The sequence below is a fragment of the Palaemon carinicauda genome, chromosome 36 (genome assembly GCF_036898095.1).
Source record: "Palaemon carinicauda isolate YSFRI2023 chromosome 36, ASM3689809v2, whole genome shotgun sequence".
NCBI lineage: Eukaryota > Metazoa > Arthropoda > Malacostraca > Decapoda > Palaemonidae > Palaemon > Palaemon carinicauda.
The window spans coordinates 75,379,356-75,404,192 of NC_090760.1; the positions used below are offsets into that span (position 1 = coordinate 75,379,356).

The window sequence follows — 24,837 nt, forward strand, 5'->3', positions numbered from 1 at the left end:
GGAAGTACAATAACGTCTTCTTCAAGTTCAACATTTAACTTGTCATTATAAGCAAATCATATAGGCACAAAAAAATGTGGCATCTAAAGACGAAAACATTTCTACATGTAACCCACGCTCACACAAAGCTGAATGTTGTGTAACAATGAAATATATATATATACAGTATATATATCTTCTTTTTTCGACTTTATAGGTCCCACTGAATAGCAGGGTTGCCCGCTCAAGTCAACATTCCCCATTAGTTTCTAATATTTACATCTTCTTCACTAGTCCACCTCACCCATATCCCTCCTCACCACATCCATACATCTGATCTTCTGACGCTAATTACTCGTGCTAGCAATAAAGAGACGGGCAAACCCCTCAAGACAAAAGACAAGAAAAGCTGGTATTACAAAGGTCTCCTTCATAAACATTTCAATATTAGTGCCAATACAAATGTCTTCAACCCCTTCCCTACAATGTACAGTACTTTTTTTTATGTTTATAAAACATTAAAAACTAGAACAAAGATCTTCATAGCAAGAGTAAGCTTCACATAAATTTTCTACCTTAGCTACAAATAATCAAAATAATACTGTACCTAAAAAAAGAAGCCCCAACTAAAAGCTAATAAAAGTTTAAGACCTGATGAATTATATTCATCTGTGAGGGGCAAGAGCTCAATAAACTAGTAGAAAAAGGAAAGAAAAATATACTGTACTTCACATCTCATTTCCCTCTTCAGTGTGAAATACTAGAGCGGAGATGTAAGGTCTTTTAACAAGTGAAAATATAGTACTGTATACCCTATACTGCAGTATGATTATCACTAGGCAATTTGGTCAGATAAGAGTCACTGAGAAATGAACATGGCAAGACATGGCACAATTTTTTTATATGAAATTGCACCAATGGAGGAAGATTCACAGCTATGGACCTATCTGCAATTCTATCAATAATAAAGAACTGACGAACTTGGGTACTGTATATCCAAAGGTGCAACATCTGCAATTGACTGAATAATGGAGAACCATTCAATATTAATACCGAAGAAGTAGTTTTGACGTAAACTAATGGAGGGCTACGAACTTGCCAGATCAGCATCAACAAAGTGGTTAAGAACTAGGTGGGAGTAAAAATTCAATGGATAAATATCCCATCGTAATATCAGTCAACGCCAAAAATGATGAAAAGAATGATTTTCTGCGATTGATGAACACCAAGATTTCAAGTCAAGTAAAAGTGATACAGTATAAAAAAGCGGCTTAACCAAGCCAGAAGGTACAATTTCATGACACATCCTTATTCCTCCTAGTGCTAATGAGAAGACTACAATGCTCGCACACAAGATATCGAGTTTTCTTCAAGCAACATTGCAGCGCCTTGACGTGACACCAGACATCTTTATGTCAACTTAACACGGGAAGATAGGAATGAGAAGGTACAGTATGCTAAAGCAAACTAGTTTATAGCTACAGTATCCGGCATGACATCAGTTTCCAAAAACTTCCTTGTGATGTCAAGTCTCAGTCCTCTTTCCTTACAAAGAGAGGGTCATAAGTTTTTATTCTCAAGAAGCCAGAGTCAGCAAGAATGCGACACATGAATTTCTAAGTTACAGCAAAAGAAATCAGATTTCGCTACACAAAATAAGACACACTAATCTTAAGGTCCCTGCAAAAAAGAAGAAGAAAAAAAAAAAAAGAATCCACTACACAAAATGCAAAATATGAATCTATACATCCCTGCAATGAAATCAAGACTTCAATACACAGAATGTGACACATGAATCTATGTTCTTGCAAAAAAATAAAAGAGACTCCACGACACAAACTTGAAAAATGAATAGACAGTCGCAAACCAAAAAATGATTTCACCTTATATCAGAATAAAAAACACTAGTTTGAAGTTCATTTTAAAATAGCTTCCAGATATTTCCATTCATAATTTTTTGGTCTAATTCGGTACATAAATTTTAAACTAGAGTTTGGTACAAAAATAACCTTAACTTTATCAAGTTGAAATAATTTAACATGTTTAATATGGTGAGAATAATGTACCAAATTTTTTTTAAAACAATGATTTCTTAAAACATCAGTTATAAAAATTTTTATTTCTCACCGATGTTTTCAATACTTCCACATTTCATCACTTGTTTTGCCTTTTACGAGTTATCAACCTTTCATGGATGAGATTATAAATTTCACAGAAAAAGGCCAAGCACTGGGACATCACTATTTATTCTTTAATTTAAATGAATTTCCATTTGATGAAAGCTTTATACTTTTTCCTTAATATATTTTAGTTCTTCTTCTATAAAGTATGAAGACACAGTTATGTGCTTTGTTCTTTCATTTGGATGTAAATAGTCGTTAGTACTGTATTATGGTCTCCAATATAAATTTTGACTAAATCCCTTTATGTGAATACAATAAACAATGTTACTTCTATACATTTTCTAATAAGGTCCACAGTGACAGATTAAAAACTCAAGAGAACTTGAATAGTTGATACGGAATCTGTAAAATAATAGTGTATAATCTCATAATAAAAGATTTACTATCATCAACGTTATCAATACTTCCATTACCAACTGACAACGGAAGAACTTGTTACGCAATACGTCTATGCAAGATCAACACCACTAGAATTTGTAAGGCAAAAGTCTGTACTTGTGGTATTAAAAACTTCCACTCCTTTGGCTTCTGCAATTTATCTCTCTCCTATTCTTCAGTGATAGAAAAATAAAAAATTTTAAATTACCAAAATATTTATCTTCAACTAAAACATAAAATTCTAGAACTTTATCGATCCACAGTTTAAATAATATATATTCATGAAAAGTTATATTCAATTTCAGAGAGAAAATTTCATATCCACATCCTTGTAAAAACATTTTCACATAGAGACTAATAACTAGCAATATATTTCTTGCTATCATATCACAAAAAACATTACAATAAAACATTACAGTAAAAATATCAATATTGACTATTGACCTATAAAGTAATTGGAAAACACACAAAATATATATTTGTATCAATGAAGCAACATGCAATGACAAAAATGGCATGCAAAATAAATTCATGCAATCTACTAGGATCCATCTGTTGCAATCAGAAATCAGGATGAATTTTTACGAAGATATTAGACATTTGTCATTTTTGAGAATACAACTGAATAACATTTCTGAAAGCATCAGAGCCATGCTGACCCTCTTCTGTGTCCTCTGGTGGTAGGTAGAGGGTGACCCACGACTGCCAAATAATCCCTAGAAAGGGGACCGTCATTGCCAGAGGCTGCCGGCAACATTAAGCAGGGTTTACATGGTCGAACAGTTCGTCAAACCCGGTTGCCAAACCTGCTTGTCAAATGGTTTGAAGAGGTGGAGTCAGTCACCAATGCATAAGGTTTGTGGACAATGAAGCCCCGCCCACAAAAGTCAAGCGAGAACAGACTTTCTTCGCACCATTCGACGAACGTGTTCGACAACCAAATACCCCATTCACACGTTCGAACATCACATCAAACACTTGTCTGTCTAACCGTGTTCAACGAACTATTCAACCGCGTAAACCAGCTTTTAGCGTGTGCAACGCCATTCGTAAGGTTTTAATTGTCACTCTTAACATATCTAGCGATTGGAAATATCTGATGACACTTTCAGTTCAATGAATGCTCATACCTTCCTTCTCGGGACTAACATAAATTGAGGTATCTGGGATTCAAGTACTGTAGTAGGCAACATAAGAAATGTACAAAACTTCAGTATATTTATACATGGGGTCCTACAACTGACAACAAAAGTCAACAAACTAAGTAAAGAGGAACAAAAGAAGAGGAGTTTTGAAAACAGTCACATAGACAGAAATGAAATGGTCGTCAAAAGTAAGAGATTCATCTGCAGAATTATATATAAATCAGCAATTTAATAGCAGTAGCTCCCTTGCAGCTAGAGTATCCAAATTATCATTTCTAGTGATTTTTTAGTCTTCCAATGCTTAATAGAAAGTTTTGCATTAACTTTAAGGCAACTGAATTCTTGCTTGAAATTACACTCAGGCACACTATTCTGTTTCCTTATTTCCTTTCCTCACGGGGCTATTTTCCATGTTGGAGCCATTTGGCTTTTGTTACACTGCTTTTCAACTTGGGTTGCAGGTTAGCTAGTTATAATAATAACAATAATATGACCTTTGCAAACGCTTCTTATACACCCTCCTACTTGTCTCATATAATGCTATGTTCATGAGTAAAGATTCAATTAATTTTTTTGTGCTCTCACATTAAAAACTTCCGATACAGTAAAGAAAATACTAAGTTTTGGGATTATATGGGTCACTTAGAAAGTTCTATAAAGGAAAATAAAGAATAGTCTAATTAATGAAAACATTCAGCTACGTCACCCACTCCCAATAACAGTGTTCATACCTTGCATAAAAGGAACATCAGTACTGTAGTATACTCTCTTGAATAAATCGAATTATGAACACCTGGTATTTCAAGGATTGCAAGTGTTGCTCACCTACCCTATTCTTATCTATGTGCTTCAACAACATATTTCTAAAAAAAAAATACAATACAGTATTTCACTAGAGTACTGCATATATATGGAAAACTTGTGGGCTTCATAACAAAATTTCAATACCTAACTTCAATCACTGTGGATATATATAGTACTATCTTTGTCTAATAGGTTAATAGATTAATCCAAAATGAGTATTACAAATTCTATCAGGTATTAAAATCCCTTCTGTTATGAGAAAACACAAGACAATAAACCCTTTTCGCAACTTTCATCTTTCTAATACTACTTACATATCAATATCACTTTGTTAAAGACAAAAATAAACTTCTATATTAGAAATTATAAAACATTATTTCTGGGGCGGCCTGTGACGGCCGGTGAAAAGTCCTTCTTTGTACCTTTTCTAATATAAATCTTCCAAATATACTAGAGAAAGATAAAAGCATGGAATGCAGAGGTTACAACCCTCGCGCGAACACCTAATGGCTTCTCAGTTGCAGCCCTGTACCTTCTTCGACAGACACATTTCTACATAAATGATTTGTGTGAGTCTGTTTATTTATTTTGTTTGATTGAGAGATACTTCTGCTGTTTTGAAAGTTTACTGTATTTATGTTAATGAAAGGGAGAGCACAAAGAATAACTTTCCAGGATTTTGAAAATATTTGACCACAGTCAAAACTACTGTAAATGCAGCACAACCAATAATGGAGATACAATTAATTCTAAAAATTACATAGATAGTACAGTGCTGAAAGTAACAATTTTCCTGCAATCCATTTCTCAGGATGCACGACCCCTTTTTTCAGGAGTTCTAGGGTTATAAAATCGATATATATCTTATATGCCAGTGCTTGTACTATAATCCTTATTATTGCAAGGTAAGCTATAACCATAGTTGGGATAGCAAGATACTATAAGCCCAAGGGCTCCAACAAAGAAAAAATAGCCCAATGAGGAATGGAAACAAGGATATAAACAAATTACAATAGAAGTAATAAATAATCAAACTAGAATGTTTTAGGAACAGTAACAACATTAAATTATATCTTTCATATACAAACTATAAAAAATAAAAATAAAAACTGTAAATTAATGAATATCCATAGTCGACAGAATAGTCAAGGGTAAAATTTGTGTTGGTATGATAAAGAAGAAAGCCAAAACATAACAGTCAGTAGACATAAGGAAGAAGAATAACCTCCATAGTCAGAAGATAAGTGTGCATACAAAGAATTTAAAGGATTCTATAAATTTATGAATGGTTGAGCTAATCTCACAATAAGTAATAGAATTTGGCATAATTACTTCCTACAACTCTTCTCTACTCATTAAACGTCCCAACTAATATCTACAGTACTGTACAAGGGATCTAATTTATTCAATTTATTTGCAGATGACTCACGAGTTAAGGCGGCGTTCAAAGAGAAACCCTACAAATATCTACCTAACTGGAAAAAAACTGAATGTGAATCATTATGTTATTAATCTGCCTCTTGAGTAATGGGTGAACGGTGCATATATTGTCATATTGTTTATAGTGTCCAAATATAAGAGAACCCTAAGAATACATTTACTGACCTAAAGATAAAAAGCAAAAGATTTATCATGTACAAAAGAATCCCAGACATACACCTCACTTGATATAAGACTTTTCTATACTGAGATAAGAGTATTCATAATTACAAAGTGCCAAAAGATTATTTGAACTAAATATTCAGATATAAATACTGGTTACACATCTAAATTGAATTATCACATTTTAACGAGAAATTCCGAAGGATAAAAGCAAGTACAGTAATGTACTTAACTTGCTATTCTAAATACTGTATACTATAGATTATTATTAAAGTAGTCCATTGATGAGCATCCAGTAATTATAACTGAGAATTTACAGCTTTTTAGATATGGTAATAAGTGCTCTTGGATTTGTGACTGACAAGGCAGGGCCGGTAAAGCTTAGTGCTCATGCCGGCAATGAAGAGACGGGCAGACCTCTCAGGACAAAAGACAGGGAGAGTGGGTGGGTATTACAAAGGTCTCCTCCTTTCATGAACATTTTTAATATAATCTTACTTAAAAGGAAATTCTCAATGTTTAATAGCGAACATTAAAAAGGTGGAAGTGTTAAGTGTACCATTCTCATTTGACAAGATTAGATTACAAAAAAATAGGGGCGAGTTAGAAAATAGAGATATTTATGTATTTGGATATATATACTGTATATACTGTATACATAACTTCAAAATGACATTTGTCACTCTAGAGCTCGCCGTACCAAGCATCAAGCAGACCGCTGGGATGCAGCAAGCCTCAGGGGTGTTATTGATAAAGCTATAGTTAAAATCAGCGAGAAATCAGGGACCGCTGTGCAATGTGGCCAGGATAGGCCAGGACTATAATGTATAGCCCAATGGACCACACTGGGAGAGGGATGTGCTCTTACACCAACACCTCTTGGGTGCGAATCCGTGATTCCTCATAAGAAAAAGCCAAGAAATCCGAAGAAAATTCAGTAAAGCGTCGTAAGTGGGCTGCAAGTGACGCAGCATCAAGGTTACCCGCTCCAGCTGATTAATGACTTCTGAGTAGTATGTGGGTCGCTGCGGCGGAGGTCGCCGCCGGAAGGAACGCGACCTGGACCTGCGTGACGAAGGCCGGCCACCCTGGCCCTGAGGCTGCTTACCCTGCAGGTTACACAGCACCTGTCAGACACCACTTCCACCGACACTCAAACAACCAATGCAGACACTCTGTACATGCAATTCTATGTCTAACATCTCGAAAAAAAAAAAAAAAAAAATCTTACTGGCCAGCAATTTATGCCCTATTATTAATCATTTTACTTAGCAACTTCCACTATTATTTTGCCATTAATTGTATGTCCTTATATCTTTTATCAATTAGATTTATCCTTGATTTGATGACGTGTGAAATAAAAATTTACCGTCCACACTTGTTAACTCTAGAAAGCATTACAAAAGCATATGAGAGAGAGAGAGAGAGAGAGAGAGAGAGAGAGAGAGAGAGAGAGAGAGAGAGAGAGAGAGAGAGAGAGAAACTTAACTGGCACTAAAAAATACAATTTTCAGGATAAACCAAATGGGAACTCAGCGGTATACTGAAAGCTATGGCACCAAAAGAGATACTGATTTTCAGTGTGTTGAACTTTATCTATAAAATACAATGATTGCTGGCATGTAAGAGACACACCTTTTGAAGTAACAGATAACAACAATATATGAATTTTGGGAAACAAACTAAAACAACAACTTTATGATTATATGGATAGCATTCACTCTTAGACCAACCGATTGTTTTTAATCACGCTGCTGCTTCGGGGTAACTTCACACACACGCACATGTCGAGCAACTAAATTCCGATTTTAATCCAAAATGGTCGCACAACTTATGAATTATTACAAGTTTCTAATGAAAATTCCATTAACAACACAAGATCACTATATCTTAATTTTAAATCTTTCCTAATTACATTTACCACAATTTATGAATCCAAGATTTATTTACCACACAACGTAAAAGGTCTTCTAAGTTTCCTGTTCAACAATACTCATGGCCTTGGTTATGTCAGAGCAGACACGCAAACTAATATATGTGAAGCTAATTAAGTACCACAAATGATTCTAGATCAAAATAGAATTGAAATGGCATTAAACAGAGCCTTTTAACATACATTAAAATCTTACTCACATTGTAACACTCAACATATATGTGTAGATACATATAATTTTTTCTTGTATCAAAAGAGGTCATGGTTCATTCTCTGCTATGAAAATTTCATAGTCAGATAAAAGGATCTTATTTACAAATTAATTCTTGATATAATCTAGAATTGACATTTCAATGTAAGGGTAATATTCACTGAAAAAAATCACTAACCATAACTTGGTTATATGTATCTTGACTGTAAACTGGCTAATTATTTCATGAAATTAAGAAATGAAACATTAAATCTTGATGACTAACAAGAAAATTTACTGAAAGATCAGTTAAAAACAACCCCTCCTCTTATAAGTAATTTCTCTCCTTTGAGGAATATAAAAATATTTTTCAATAAAATTGACAGAATTCCTCTTTAATATGGGGTCGAGAAATACAGACATCTTTGACATTTTTGGACACAAAAAAAGCTAAGCTTACAAAGCCTTGATACTATGAACCATTCTAACCAATATTAACACATCCTTCTTAATTCACATGATGCCGGATAACTTATAATCATCTCTTCTTGATTCAAGACAGTGTCTAGACTTTCAAAGCTTGGTGCAGTTTAAAACTTCTGCTTAAGGAAAGCACACACAATTTATATTAACTTCCTTCACAAAGAATCACCTCTCTCTCATACTCATTCACTACATTAGTTTTGTCTCAGTTTGTCAGCCTTCATATATACATATGAGAAAGGTTTATGAATACAAATCCTTAATGTGACAATAGTGTAGTCTATACAAATTACAATCTTGATGTAATTCTCATTCAATGGATGAGTACCATGTCTAAACTTTTTGATTCTTGATGTAATTCTCATTCAATGGATGAGTACCATGTCTAAACTTTTCGAATCTTGATGAAATTCTCAGTCAGTGTATGAGTACCATATCCAAACATTTACAATGTTGATGAAAATCTGTACGAGTAACAAGTCTAAACATTTTGAATCTTGATGAAGTGATCATTCAGTGTATGAATACCATGTCTAAACATTTCAAATATTTATTAAATTCTCCTTCAGTGTATGGGTACCATGTCTAAACATTTCAAATCTTGAAATTCTCATTCAGTGTATGAATACTATGTCTAAACATTTCAAATCTTGATTAAATTCTCCTTCAGTGTATGGGTACCATGTCTAAACATTTCAAATCTTGATGAAATTCTCATTCAGTGTATGAGTACCATGTCTAAACATTTTGAAACTTTCAATTCTCATTCAGTGTATGAGTACTATATCCAAACATTTACAATGTTGATGAAATTCTCATTCAGTGTACGAGTAACATGTCTAAAAATTTTGCATTTTGATGAAGTTCTCATTCAGTGTATAAATACCATGTCTAAACATTTCAAATCTTGATTAAATTCTCATTCAGTGTATAAATACCATGTCTAAACATTTCAAATCTTGATTAAATTCTCCTTCAGTGTATGGGTACCATGTCTAAACATTTCAAATCTTGATTAAATTCTCCTTCAGTGTATGAGTATCATGTCTAAACATTTCAAATATTGATGAAATTCTCATTCAGTGTATGAGTATCATGTCCAAACATTTTGATTGTTGATGAAATTATCATTTCAATGTACGAGTACCATGTCTAAACATTTTGAATCTTGATGAAATTCTGTTTCAGTGTATGAATACCATGTCTAAACATTTCGAATCTTTATAAAATTCTCATTCAGTGTATGAGTACCATGTCTGAACATTTCAAATCTTGATGAAATTTTCATTCAATGTGTGAGCACCAAATCTAAATATTCCAGAATCTTGATGAAATCCTCATTCAATGCATATCAGCTACTTGATATTTTCACATAAATGGAAATGGTAAATAATGGAGTGCTGTACATTGGTAAGCCCTTTACCAGGAACTAAACCGATTTTTCGTAGCGTTTTTACAAAGATACAAGCTCCAAGACAAAGTGAAGTTCACGTAATTAAAGAAAACCTAAAAACACCTGTATCTAACATCATCATCAGCAGTCGTTGCTAGTCCACTACAGAACAAAGGCCTCAGACATGTCCTTCCACTTGTGTCTGTTTATGGTCTTTCTATGCCAGTCTATACCCGCAAATTTCCTTGGCTTGTCAATCCATTGTATTCTCTTTCTTCTCCTGCTTTGTTACCAGTCTCTAGGGACCCATTCTGTTGATCTTTTTGTCCATCTAATATGTTATTCTCATTACATGTCTACAGTATTCCTTTTTCTTACATGTTATTAGAATATCCTCTACTTCTGTTTGCTCTTGTATCCATGTTGCTCTTTTTCTGTCTCTTAGTGCTATTCCCATCATTATTCTTTATGTAGCATCTAACATATTCTTAACAAATTCCAGTAACTCAAATAAATTGAATATGAAAGAGCAATTACCAATTGCAATATACAATAATTCTTTGAAGTTACAAATGTTTATTCCAATGAGATATGAATTCAGGGTGCAGTATTATAAAGATAAAAAGATTAATAGCTAACACCGTAAACCTTTACTAATATATGGTTACTATATTTTACCAGGGAAAATATCACAATATATAACTGTTCCGTAACTAAAATGCATACCAACGCTATCTATAGGGGTATCACTTTCAGCGAAGCTGAAAGACGAGCCACTTGACTTTTAGCGAGAATTACCCCCCCACCCGCTAGTTAGCGGGAGGGTGGGGGTAGTAACTACCCCTCTCATTCACACACCCTGGCTGTGAACCTCACTTTACATTTGGCTTGGGTAGAGAGAGACAGTCTCTCTTCCCTCTCCAACTTTTCTGGCCATATGACTTATTTTTTCTTAATTTTGTTTTTTTTTATATATATATGAAAACATTCTTAAGGCTTTTATATATATTTTAAGTTTTTAGTTACAGTGAATATTGCTGTTTGTGTGACAGTATAGTGTGGCAGGTTCTCAAGGGTGGGGAACCTTCACTTACGATCTCTACCCTTGAACAACGGACAACCCGTAAGTTGGAGACCTTCCGAGTGACTAAGCCACAGCCGCAGGGGAGTCGTTATCATTTGGATACTCCTCCATTCGGATGTTACCGTCGCCCTCCCCCGTACTTGTTCTTAGAGGAAATTTGCTTGTGGCTTTCACAGAGTTTGACCTCGGTCTTGCTCTTTCTCACTAACAACGGCACTCACTTTACATAAGTGGCCGGCAGATCCTCTGTGGTGGAACACCTTTCCCTTTCGCGAGTTAGGTTGCATTTCTGAATGGTTTTCTTCATTAATTAAGTTGAAATAATAACTGCTTGTAATTTAACTACTGTATTCAGCTTTAACATCGCACACCTTCATGCGATGGTCCAATGGCCATTCTTGCCAATGGAGGGTGTGCATGACTTTTGGCTTGTCTGCTCACTCTTGGGGAACCCCCTTCTCACCGGAGTGTTGAGTGGTTCTCCCGAGAAGACTGTTTTGTCAGCTGAATAAATTAATTGTAAGTATTTTTCTTTTTTGTTACAGTTTTTACGCTGCCACTCTCCTTCTCCCGTCGATGTCGGCCGGCAAAGGGAGTGAGCAGTACTTAACTTGTGTCTGTTCTCTTAGGGGACACCTTTCCCGTACGCAGATTAGGTGCTCCTCCCGAGAAAGTGTTTCTTGCATAATTTGTTTTTATGTTCCTCGGTTAGCGATGTCGTACTTCTTTGTTCAGCTAATCTGGCCGTGCCACTCGTTCTTGTGGAATCTGCTGTTCCTGCACTGTCACTTTCCTTTTCCCCTGTGCCAGTGGCAGCTCCTGATCAGCCCGCTATCTTCGAGGAACTAGCTCCGGCTATTTTTTCTAAGATAGCGCTCACTGCAGACCTTCACCTTGAACAAACAATGCTTGTTGATAGGAAGCAAAGAGCTCTGCCTGTAAGTCCACGTCCAGGGGTCGGACTACTTTCCCTCCCGAGGGAGAGTTATCCTCCCAAGGTGTTGGTCTGTTCTCCCTTCCGAGGGAGAACTTCCCTTCATCATCTCTGTCTAGCAACCTTCCTTCTCGCCTGAGGGGAGAATTGCTGAAAGCTACAACTCATCGGCTCTTGCAGTTTCTTCGCCAAAGACTACACTCCCCCTATGCAGAGCCAAATCTTCTGTTGGGGATGGAGCAAAGTCCAAGGCAAGTCTCTCCTGGGGATGGTCACCTCTCTCGCTCGTGAATGAGGACCCCCATCCGGAGACCTTCCAGAGATCTTCCTGCTGAGCAATCTTCCCTGTGGAGGATCGTCATCATCACCGCCGAGCTCGCTGAGTTCGTGGTCCTCCTCGTCGCCTCAGATCGCTCTTTCGTCTTTAGCAAAGAGACATCTGCTTGGCTCATCGTCGACCTTTGCCGAACAATCCCATTCGGAGGATCATCAAGGACCTCGCCGCTCACCCAATCGTCAGCTATCATCACCTTCACCAAAATATCATCAGCCTGACAAGTCTTGCCAGTCTCGCCGTTCACCCGCTGGTTCCCGACCCTCGCTTGTCTCACCGGAGTCTCCTCGGACTCGCCGTTCGCCTGTCCAATGCTCCTCTCCAACCTCTCGCCATCCAACTGCTGTTTGTGGTTCGCCGTCGCCCATTGAATCTCCGGATTCCCAACCTGCTGTTGGCTTCTCGCCAATCGCCGATTGACAACTCGTCATTTGCCAATTACCAGCTCGTAGTTTGCCGATCGCCAACTTGTCGATTGCCTGATCGCCTTTCACCGATCGTGTAATCTCCAGCTCGCCAATCGCTGATCTCCAGCTCGCCAATCACTGATCTCCAGCTCACCGATCGCCTATCGCCAGCTTGCCAACTCGGCGATCACCAATTCACCAATCGTCGAACCACACTGCTGTTTTTCAGCTCAGTGATTGCTGATCTCCAGCTTGCCGAGTGTTGTCTCAGATCTCCGCTCGCTGATCGCCTACCTATAGCTCTCCGATTGCCGATCACCAGTTCACAGCTAGACCATTCGACTGTTTGCCTATTTGCAGCTCTCCAATCGTCAGCTTGTCGATGGCCAGCCTACCAACTGTCAGCTCGGCAATTGCAAGCTCATCAATCGCTCAGCGATCGCGATCACCACGCCGATCGCCTGCTCGCTGATTGCCAGTTCTCCTATTCGTCAGATCTCCAATTCGCCAGCTCGGCAATCGCTGATTCAATGGCTAAACGATCTTCAGCTTCTTACCTATCGCCGATCGGCATTTGCCATATTGCCATGCTACAGCTCTCTGTTTGTCAACTTGACGTTCGTTTACTTGTCCTTCGCTGCTCGTCACCTTGTGTTCATCACTAAGCCAGCTCAAGATTGTCTTCTAGCTCTTCTCCCTTGGGCTTACGCTACTTCCGTAGCCTTCCCATGTAGAACTGAAGGGGCTGCTCCTGAGAGTCTCTCTTCAGAGAGTACAGTACTCTCATAAAGACGATATAGATTGTATTTTCACCTCTCTCTTGGGCTTACGCTACTTCGGCAGCCCTCCCATGTAGAGTTGAAGGAGTTTAACTCAGATTTCCTTCGGGGAACCTAATCCAGCACTCTCCATTGATGACTGGGGTAATGCACGAGGGCTAACCTTGGCGCTTAATACCCCTCTCGCCTTTTGGGTTTTATTTGTTTTTCACAAATAGGGATTCTTTGGTTCCCGAAATTTTCACCACCTTCTGTGAACTTCGAAGAACTCTCATTCAAGTTGCCAGGTTCTTCATCGAATCCGGCATGTTCGCATGCGGGTGTTCATCCATCATGTTCTTCATCTACACTTCGTTCCTACTACAGAACGGCTTACCTGCTATGTGCCTCAAAGACCAGGTAGCTGCTTTGGCTGCTACCTCCTCCCTTATTTCACATATAGTACTGTATAGGACTATCACGCGAGAAGTTTTGCATGGATAGGAACTGCACTAGTTATGCAGTTTCTGACAACAAATCAAATCTCAGGTGCAGTTGTAGAGGCAGACCCCTTGAATCTGTCCCTCCCCCTGCATTGGGGAGGCACAACCCCATGGGGTTCCCACCTCCCTCATTCTCTTATTTTTAGAAGATTGAATTCAGTGCTGCCTAACATGACAGCTATGGCAACTTAGTTGCTAGAATTCCAGTCAACCTTGGGATGGGTGACCCATTAGAACACCAGAGGTTGGCGGCAACTTGTGTACTCCCGGTCTCCGTCAGCCTATACATCCTCGGACCTTCATGTAAGCACCTTCAGCCTCCATCTGCGAAATCCTTTGCTGTAGAAACATATTTGCACAATCCTTCATGAGACTCAGTCTTGATTGTGAACTCGGAAAATGACTCCCTTCCGTAACCAGAGCTCTCCCTTCAACCGGAGTTATTCGAAAGAAAGATCTACCTTTCTCATCTTAGAGCAAATGTTTTTTCAGTAACTGTAAAACCCCTCCTATGTGCTCGAAATACTCGGCTAATTTTTTTCTCAAAGGACATAGAGTCCACATCCAACCCGCAAAAGATACTTACTTGTCTCTTCCATCTTCCTTTAGGATGTGATCATAACATCCGGTCTCACGGGAAGAAGCAGTTTGTCAAGATACCGTTGAGCTACTTCGGTTACTTCTTACAGAAGTCTCTAGCTTAGCCTCTCTTCATGGAATGAGTTTGATATTCAAACCTTGTCATATGAGGGGAAGACTTGTGGTCATACAAATAGTTAGCCCATGGCTTCCTGTACAGGATTGACCACTAGGACTAATACTCCTACTCCCCTTTTCGGGACATCCGTCTTCAGCCTGTCATATCGGGGAATGGTGCATCAATTTAGCTATGCCACGAGGGTTGTCACAAGGGTTTTCTACCCTAAGGTCAATCTTCCCCAACAAGATCGGTCTCTTCTCTGAAGATTTCCAAGGACTGGCTGATCCTGACAATCTCGAACTCCTCCAAGACATGTCAAGTTAACCACGGTTTGAGAATGGGAGTAATCTCATAAGAGACCTGACTGTCATATTGAATACGGATATCTATAGACATGGTCATCAGCCTGCAGAAACTTCCGCAGGTTCGATAACATCGCATCAGTATCCGTCGAATCCAACCTCTTCAAGAACTGCCAGATTTCAGGTCCTTCGGTGCCAGGTATCTTTCTTTCCTCCAGTTCTCTATGAGATCTCAGCAAGAGACTGTCCTGATAAGGAGGTTGCCAGATGAATTTCTCATCCAGGGATTCAATCTCCTCGGTTCTTCCCCGAATTAATTTCTCCCTCTAGGTGCATCAAAGAAGAGGGAAGAGGCATTCTGTGCCACTCAGACTCCAGGCTGTGGTCAGAGTCCAAACAGTACTGCCTCTTAAACCTTTCAGAGATGGGGGTCAACTTTCCTGCAGGCAAGATGTACCATCCCCCTTTCAAGGTGAACTCTGTTTTGAGCTACGGCTCGTTTCTCATACAACGCCTGATGTCTACCTTCAACTTGGGCTAAAACTCGGGGATGGGAAACAGAGTGCGCCAAGAGGATGCCTCTAGGTGCTGGAATTCTTCCTTCTGTTGTGGAAAGAGTTACTATCTATGGCAGCAGATGTTGATCATGTCCTTCCTTCTCCCGTTGGTGTCCCCTTCTGAGGATTCTTCCAGCGAAGAGAGGGATTCATCCACTCCCCTGCTGAAGAAGTCGTTCTTCCACCAGCTACAATGCATCAATCTTCCTGCTTGCTGGAAGGATCTTTGACAGCGGCAGAAAACGTTGGCCGTCTTTACCATCAGCGAGAGAATCTTCCTTTTACTGGTTGGTCTCCCCTTCGGGGGATTCCTCCACCGGAATTGGTTCGCCCATTCCCTTCAGAGCAGGCCTCATCATCAGCAGTCTTGTCTCGTTAGAATACTCGTCTCACCTACTGACGTAGATCCTGAGAGATCATTCGGGTATTGGTTTCATCCATTCCCTGCCCTTGATCTTCCGGAACAAGCTATCAGACTCATCTCGCCAGCAAGACTCATCTTGCCCAGCAGACTCCTCTTGTCAGTGAGATTTGCCTTACCCAGCAGACTCTTCATGCCCAGTCAACTCATCTGCAACTCCCAACGGAGATAATGAGAGAACTATCACAGCGACTCTAATAACCTCATGTGAACAAATCTTTCACAAAGCAGTATCTTCGCTGCAACTTCACGCTTGAAGACTATCCAGCTCCTCCTCTCTCAGGGAGTTTCTCCCGCAACAGATTGCAAAGAGAGTCGTCTGGATACCTGGATAGATCTTTGGCTTCGGTCAATCCAGGATAAGTGGACTGTAAGCTGGTATCACAGAAGGGGTATCCCTCCTCTCGATACTACTACGCCAGCATTAGGGATGTTCCTCTGTTATCCTCAGGAGAAAAGCTTTTCTTGGTCTCGGCAATGAAAGGCCATTGCCAGACCTTTCTCCCACGTTGGCATCACCCCTCATACGGAGTTTTGAGCCTATGGACCCGTAATCTGAAAGGAGACCTCTCCAGGACTCCAAGCAGCAGAGATCGCCTGAACTTGATGACAGGTCTCCCACTTGTGTTGGCTTTAGCAAAGTCGGCGAACTCCAAGGGACGCCCTTAATGTCCCTTACTCAAAACTATGAGCCAAGTAATGCTAGACCTTGTTTTTGGCAGCTCAGATCCAAGAATCCGAACCCTGGGAGTTCTTCACAGCATCACCCATGATCCAGATCAACAGTTACTATGTCAAAGAGAAACTGAAAGCCCTTCCTCAAGGAAACTATGAGAGCTCGCTCCGAGAGTCAACACTTTTTATCAGCACGGGGAAGGTCAAGAAGAGGATCACAAAGAACACAATCTCTGCCTGGATCTGCAAGGTCATTGACCTCACACTGAATCCAGATGCTCCTACAACATGTCGTACCAGATCAAACGATGTTAGGGGCATTGCTATGTCCCTGGCACTCAAACGAAACTACTCTATGGCACAGGTTCTACAAGTGGACGTGTGGAAGCGTAAGATGGCCTTCACCGCCCACTAGCTGCAAGACGTAACCAACAGGAGACTTGATACGTTCTTTATTGGTCCTGTGGTGGCTGAATAATAACTGGTATAACACCTCAAGCTCCTTGATAGACAAGTAGCAGGAGGTTGAGGTCATTGGTTACCTGGTTTTAGTCTGAGTGAATGATTACTAAGGACTGACTCTTTCTTTTCTTCATCCTCCCCTCTCTTGGGGAAATCAGCATCCAGGGTCCTCTGCAAAGCTAACCTCAACCAACTGCAGGTAAACCATTGTTAACTTGTGTAACCTGGTATTGTGTCAATACTGTTACGTCCCCATATCTTATCGAGGGGGTTACTGGGTACGTCTTGGTGACCTTCGACGATTCCTGTGACTCGGAAGAACTCTTTCCTTGACAGTCACATTGCTAGTATCACAAACACACAACTTGAGTAGGCCGGAAACCATGCATAGCAAGGTTTTAGCGAGGTATAGGGTTTCCACCTACTATGTGTTAACACAAATAGAGAGGAATACACGGGTCAAAGCCAAAAAAACCAGATTGGCAGGGACTTCCACCCTCCTAATGGGTGAGTCAACCCCTATAAATAGTGTTGATTTGTATTTTAGTTACTGAATAAATGACAAATTTCTAAGTAATTTGTATTTTTCTTAATACAAATTGGCCTGCCAGTACCGGTTCTCCTTGAAGTCCTACCTCCAAGCAAAGTGAGGTTCACAGCCCAGGTGTGTAAGTGAGAGGGGTAGTTACTAACCCTCCCCCAGGCTAACTAGCGGATGGGTGGTTAACCCTCGCAAAAAGTCTAATGACTCGTCTTTCAGCTTTGCCAAAAGTAATACCCCTATAAATAGCTACGGGTTTGTATCGTTAGGAAAAATACAAATTACTTCCAAATTTGTCATACTATCTACAATATAAAAATCGTGTTTTTCTGGTGAAAAATTCTGATAATAATTTTGTTTAAATTTCAGAGGTAATCTTGTAAAACTTGAAAAAATTTCCACAACATAATAGATTCAACTGCTAAGTAATTACATGTATTAACAAGAGCTCTTTACCAACCTTTAGAAGTGAATTTTGTTTACAAGTGCAAAAAGAACTTCGTCGGCCTCTCAAGTTAAATTAAATTAAAAGCATCTTTGCTATGGCAGTATAAATGCTCTTATGAGTATGTTATATTGAGAGATTGGATTGCCATTAAGATTATAAAATGTTGGCCTTACGCCAAGTACTGGACTGGGGCATCAAAAGCCCATCAGTGCTATATAATACAAATTAATCAACCATACCTGTACACTCACACCATTTAGTATCATTTCAACCAATAAAACCAAGCAGACCACTTTCGTACAATAACAGTGAAATGTGAAACAAGAAGAGATTAAAAAGATTAAATATATGAATCAATAAAATTAATTAAAGCCTGTGATATAACCCAATAATCTGCATAAATTTTTTCAAGTTAAGGGCAATATAATTTTCCCCCAGTATATCTCTTAAAGGTTTGTCCTGGAGTGAGGTTTTAATCAAATCCCAAATGAAAAAAAAATCATCTCTACCGCAGAGTTATTTTTAAATTCTTGAAAATCAAAAACATTACTTAGGTCCAATGAGATGCACTTGAATCAAATTCTATAAGGATAGACCAGTTTATGTTAAACGTGTTCCAAGTCCCGAAGCTTGCAACTATGGACATAATGTGCATAATATACAAACCCTTAAAACTAAGTCACGGTTGAGTGATTATGATACAGGATAACTAAGCTAAATTCTCAAACAGTTGATCCTCTTTTGATTCTATGTATCTGATTAAAAATTAGTTATGTTTTATAAACTATAAAGTTTATCACACCTAAACACCTCACAAAAGCACACCTACACATAGTAAAAAAACCATTCCTACAAGAAATAGGTACGTCTTCCACACCCCTTGTGATGTGATATGTTAAAATAGCAAATTCCTTAAGCACTCCAAGGAGGAGGAAACCTTAGTGGGCCGACATCACCTTTCATGACAAGTTATCTCAATATGGGAGAAAGCATAAAAAACACATAACAGTATAACATACGACTGAAGACACATATACACATGCATCCTGGCCCAAGAGCTGAGGTGTGGGAGGGACCCCCATAGGACACGTTCAAGATGGTCCAGCAGGAGAGAGCTGTCTGGGACTACTACGATAACTCTCGCCGTATTCCTCACATTGCACGTTCTACTTCTATTGGACTTCCCAATTGCCTTTCAATACTGTGTTCCTCCAGCTGCCATATCAGTTACAGGACTCTGAATTTATAGATAGCAAGGCAACATATGAACAACCACATGTTGTCTAGAGTAAAACACTAAATTTTGGCAAACTGTTCTACGGTTATACTGCTGGAACACAGATTATCGAGACAAAATCTCAGAGTAAAGCTTCAGTTCTATCCTTGACTCAACATCAATCTTACAATAGGCTTTGATAAAACTGACTGACAATAACTGAAGTTCTACCCTCAAAATCTTTTTTTTTTTCTACAACGTCCAAACTAGAATGCTTCTCTCTAATGTCTTCACTAGCGAGTGGTTATTATTCTAGCAACTCTAATAAGAAAGAGGCATCATGACAGCCACTAGGACAAAGCCGACTGCAAGCAGCAGCAGCATCAGCACCAGCAGCAGCTACACATATCACATCAACTACACACGATCTGAAAGAGGAGGGGGGGTCACACGAGATCATACCCACGACTTAGTTTACTTTTTTTGCGGTTTTCACAGACAACTGCCTTGCTTTCTCCTGAGCCCTTCTTCCCATCCCTGTGGGAATCAGGTCAGATCATGATACTCCACCTCAGGTTAACGTAAACCAGGCCACCACGCTGAATACATATGGGTAATGGATGCGTCTACACTATCTTCTTATCCTCTGATTACAGCTGGACTTTGGGTCTTGTGTGTTTGGGGGGGGGGTTGGTTTTCAAACAAGGGACTCGCACTAGATGTGTTCTATAAACAGTGACTTGTACTGATCAATTCTAGATGTTATCAGCAATAATTAATGGTGTGGGGAATGGGTGTTTTAAGATGTTATTGCTAGACAATATCTTATGTATATCTAAGGGGTAAGTAAAAATGGGGCAGCTCTTACTGAAGAGAATTGAGAAGCTGGCAACACCAGCTATTTTTTACACTGGCCTGCTAATCGTGCCCGGTCTGGGTCAGGTCGACTAAGATGGGTTTGGGGACGACATGGAGACTAGACCAAACACAAATTATAGCAACAGCGAGATTGTTACCGGTGAGATTGACTCGTTATTCCTCTCAGGTCCAGCAATATGGTCATGTGGGGAGACTTGTACCTTTTCCATCTTAGACAGGTGGAGGGCATAGGTGTCCCGTGCCCGGAACTGCATAAACCGCATGTTGGACGACTGCGACAGCTCTGTGATGATCTTTATATTTGGGAAGAACCTAAGTTCAAAGACAAAAGAGAATCAAAGTTAAAAGACAAAACAGAACCGACGTTAAAAGAAAAAACATATACTGTACATTTAAAATCTCTTTCATCGGGACAGAAAAGCGTCTGCAGTTATGTTATCAACTTGAAAAGAAAAATGAATACCGAAAAAGAAAGTCCTCAACTTACAAAATAGGTTCCAAAAAGATGTTTGTAAGTTAAATTAGTCAAATTTTATTAAATTCTGGCCTAGGGTAGGCTTCACCTAACTCGCATGCCTACAATTTTCAGCTGGAAAAGTCAAGAGATAGTCCCGTTTCATATTGCAAATGTCGTCTTGCTTAATGCATTAAATTATATAATATTGTTTGATTACAGTATTTCTTTATGAAATTTTGATACAATATCTGAGATTTATGATTTTAGTTGGATTTGTGTTTGTATCTCTGAATGCTTTTAATTTGAAGACCTTCTAATGAGAAAGACTTGAAAACTTGTAACATATCTATAGGCTTTATCACTTTTCCTTAGAAGTTAATTCAAGTTATACCAACAGGGGATTTTGAGGAGGGAGAAGTCTAATTGGAAAGGGATCTCTGGTAGTGGTATCACTCGCCCCAGTTTTAATACCGACACCCTTTAGGGGTGAGCAAGCTGGATATATTCCAAGCATTCTATCTATTTCTGGGCGAGGGACCTGTGTCGCCCAGTGAAATGCTCCTTAAAGCACCATTTCAAAGGTATAAATACTGGTAAATATACCTTTAAAATGGTGCTTTAAGGAGCATTTCACTGGGCGACACAGGTCCCTTGCCAAGAAATAGATTTTTCCTTCGTCAAAATCCCTTTTAAATGCACAGAATTAATTTTAAAAGCTGAAAAAAAAACTGCAGTAATATTAGTATAGAAAACGCCACATACTTGAACATAGTTTGGACGGCGACAATTGTATTACAGTCAGAGAGAGTATCTTCCTCAGCAGAATTGTTAAGCTCTTTGTTGACCACAACTACATTCTCTGCTAGGTTGATCCCTGCTCGTAGCAAATCGTCTAAACTGAAATTGAAAAAGTATTGATAAAAATTATACTACCACAAAATTTGGTTGAATCTTATATGGTTTTTCTATGTACATAAAAATAAGGGAATTTTAATTATTAAAATCTATTACCGGTATTTCTATACTCACCTTAAGTTCTCATTGCTTGTCTCTGGAAGTTTGGTTATATTGACATTTCTCCCTAAAACTAAAAACATTCCCAGTTTCTTTCCTTCTAATAGACTCAGGCTTCTAGTAAAGTAATGACACAATCTAGTGGTTAGTGACAATAACAAGGGCTTCCTCGAGCCATACTGCCTTTGTCTTCAGTCGCAAAGTTGAAACTTTTCCCTAACCTCTTGACACAATAAGTCAGTGGGGAGGAAGGTGGCCATGTGCTGAATATGAACAAGTCATCAAGCAAATATAGAAAATAACAAATTTTATCATCAAAATTCCCTGTCGTTCATATTGCTGACTCCCACACACTGATGGAGATTGGTTGCCAGTGGAAGGAAAGATATAGAATCAATTAAGATTAACATTCACCTGTAGTCTATTTTTATCGTAACTAATCCTCTAAAAATTAAATTTAGACATGAAATTTCACATCGTTTCCTTGAATGTTATATTATTCCCTAATTAGCTACTTATATAAACTTCTACTGTGTAATTAAAACCATATTGAAAAAAAAACAGGAACATTCAAATTACTTAAACAAAATTACTTACAGCACACCAGGTTTCTTTAAGATAATGTTTAGCAAATACTGACGTGGTACCCTATTGAGGAGTTGCAAAAGCACTTCCCAAAGAGAGATTTCTGCAAAAAACTGAGTTATGAAGCTCGGCCTACAATATTATGAAAACTAACCTTCAAATCTTTCATTAGACTTGGGTCTAACCCATTTCAGCAGTTGATGTACTAGCGCCTAAACTTACACCGTTAAAGAGTTATCACGTGATCAGCTAGTGACCCAAGTAAGCAAACAATGGACAGTGCCAGCTGAAACATGATGCAAATGATCTACTTTTTTTCTGAAACTTCAACAAGGAACCGTATGATATGCCACGCCATCCGCATTTGAAATAAGAATGCTTACGTCAACGAGCAGCGTGATGTCAGGATCCGGACTATCAACTCAGATATCTGGCTTGCAATCTAGTTGTCTAAACGAGCGGCTTGGATTGCGGGAAGGTGAGATTTTTTACAGCAGACTAGTCTAATGTAAATAAAGAGCTTTAGGTTCTATGAGAGGATTTCAAATCTGTAATGCACTGAGCACCACCAGAACCCTTACTGAATGGAGTACTAGAAGCACTGAACACACTTGAAATGTTAGGTTAGGGTTCAAAATAGGGCAAGTTAGTTCAGAAAGACTTTCTTTATCCGAAAACTTACATGTCTTCTTAGATTTCACAATATGGATTAAAAATGTTGAGAGTTTTGAAACGCATCACAATCAAAACTAGACTTGTCGAGTGCTGTATTGGAGTTTAATGCTGACATTCCATTATCCTCGTCATTCCCGCTATAATCAACTAGCCTAGTCTTCTCTGGATTTCCCCCTGAACTAAAAAAAGAGTCTCCTTTTACACCTTCAATTTTGAACTTGGTCAGCAACCAGAGAAACATTCTTTTCCATAACAAGAATAGTGAAGTCTTTGCACTCTTTACAACGGTTTTCTAAATAACAAAACTGTCCCGACACAAAGTAAATACAGATCATGATTGCCCAGAAACAATTCCAATGAATAATATACTGTACTGTAAGCAGTAATTGCTAACAAATCCATGAGAATACATTTAAAAAAATTTTAGCACTAAAATCCTAAATGGTTGCGCAAACTCTGCCAAGACTGAAGACTAAAGAAGTATGGTTTTGCCAAGCCATTGTTACGGCCATTAACTGCTAGCTTGCATCATTACCTTAGTAAAGACCTATATCTATTGCAAGGAAAGACAATGGGAGGTTTTTAAGATTTAAGGGTAAACTCTGATATAATCAAGATTCCAAAGAGAAGTAATATGAACATCAGAGGAAGATCATGGATATAATATAACTTAGTGTTCTAACTCTACCAACTAACAGAAGAGATAGACGCATTACAGTAAGTTTTATAGCTTTATCAAGTATGGAAACTCAAATAATAACAAAATTTATATGCACAATATAAGCACAAAAAATATCCTTGATATATAATAAAAACTAGAAACAATAAGTAATTGCACACAAGTAACTTGAGTTTTGGCTACTTACTTAGGTAGAAGATAGTACACTTAAAATGTACTTCATTTTCAGGGTATATTTGAGAAATAATTGACCTGGACTCAAAATTGTTAATGAAGTAACGAAAGAGCATATTCTTTATTATTACTATTATCAGTATTATTATTATTACTAGCTAAGCTACCACTCTTGTTGGGAAAGCAGGATGCTATAAGTTCAAGGTCTCCAACCAGGAAAATAGTACAATGAGGTAAGGGTATAAGGAAACAGATAGAATAGAGTGCCTGAGTCATTTAAACTGCACCTACACAACTATATCTATTATATATATAAATTTATCTATCATATTCAGCAATGAGATATGGTCTGTGTGTCAACAATGAAAAAAATTGCTAATTGGTTCCAAAGTTAGGGCTTCAAGTTTATTATTATTATTATTACTAGCTAAGCTACAACCCTAGATGGAAAAGCAAGATGCTATAAGTCATAGGGCTCCAACAGGGAAAAATAGCCCAGTGCGGAAAGGAAATAAGGAAATAAATAAACGATATAAGAAGTAATGAAAAATTAAAATAAAATATTTTAAAAACAATAACATTACAACAGATATTTTATATATAAACTATAAAAAGACTTATGAACATGTTAGACACCAGTTAAATACAGCAATCTATGAACTTGAACTTTATACATACCAGTCAATGGAGCCTAACATCCAGTAAATAAGAGGAAACCACGAGATAGCATCTAGAAAAGCCACATCCGGCCGTCTCTCCAACAACAAAATGATGGGGTTAAGTGACGTCTTTTGTCTGGCAGAGAGAAGAAAATTATAAGGCATCAAAAAAATTTTTAAAGACTCTTTTACTTTACAAGCAGAAAATATCATGAGTTGATTCTCAACTATTTTATAGCTATAAAACTGAAAGAGAAATCCAGATTGATGTGTGTTAAAAATT

General features: G+C 38.3%; 1 protein-coding gene across 1 annotated transcript in view; it reads right to left on the bottom strand.

Moving 5' to 3' along the window:
* LOC137628917 (potassium channel subfamily T member 2-like) overlaps positions 1 to 24,837 on the bottom strand; it is a 671,513-nt gene that overhangs the window by 55,277 nt on the left and 591,399 nt on the right. The window contains 4 exon segments of the mRNA XM_068360201.1: positions 7,075 to 7,200; positions 20,449 to 20,623; positions 21,531 to 21,665; positions 24,574 to 24,690. Coding sequence (XP_068216302.1) covers positions 7,075 to 7,200; positions 20,449 to 20,623; positions 21,531 to 21,665; positions 24,574 to 24,690 — 553 coding nt within the window.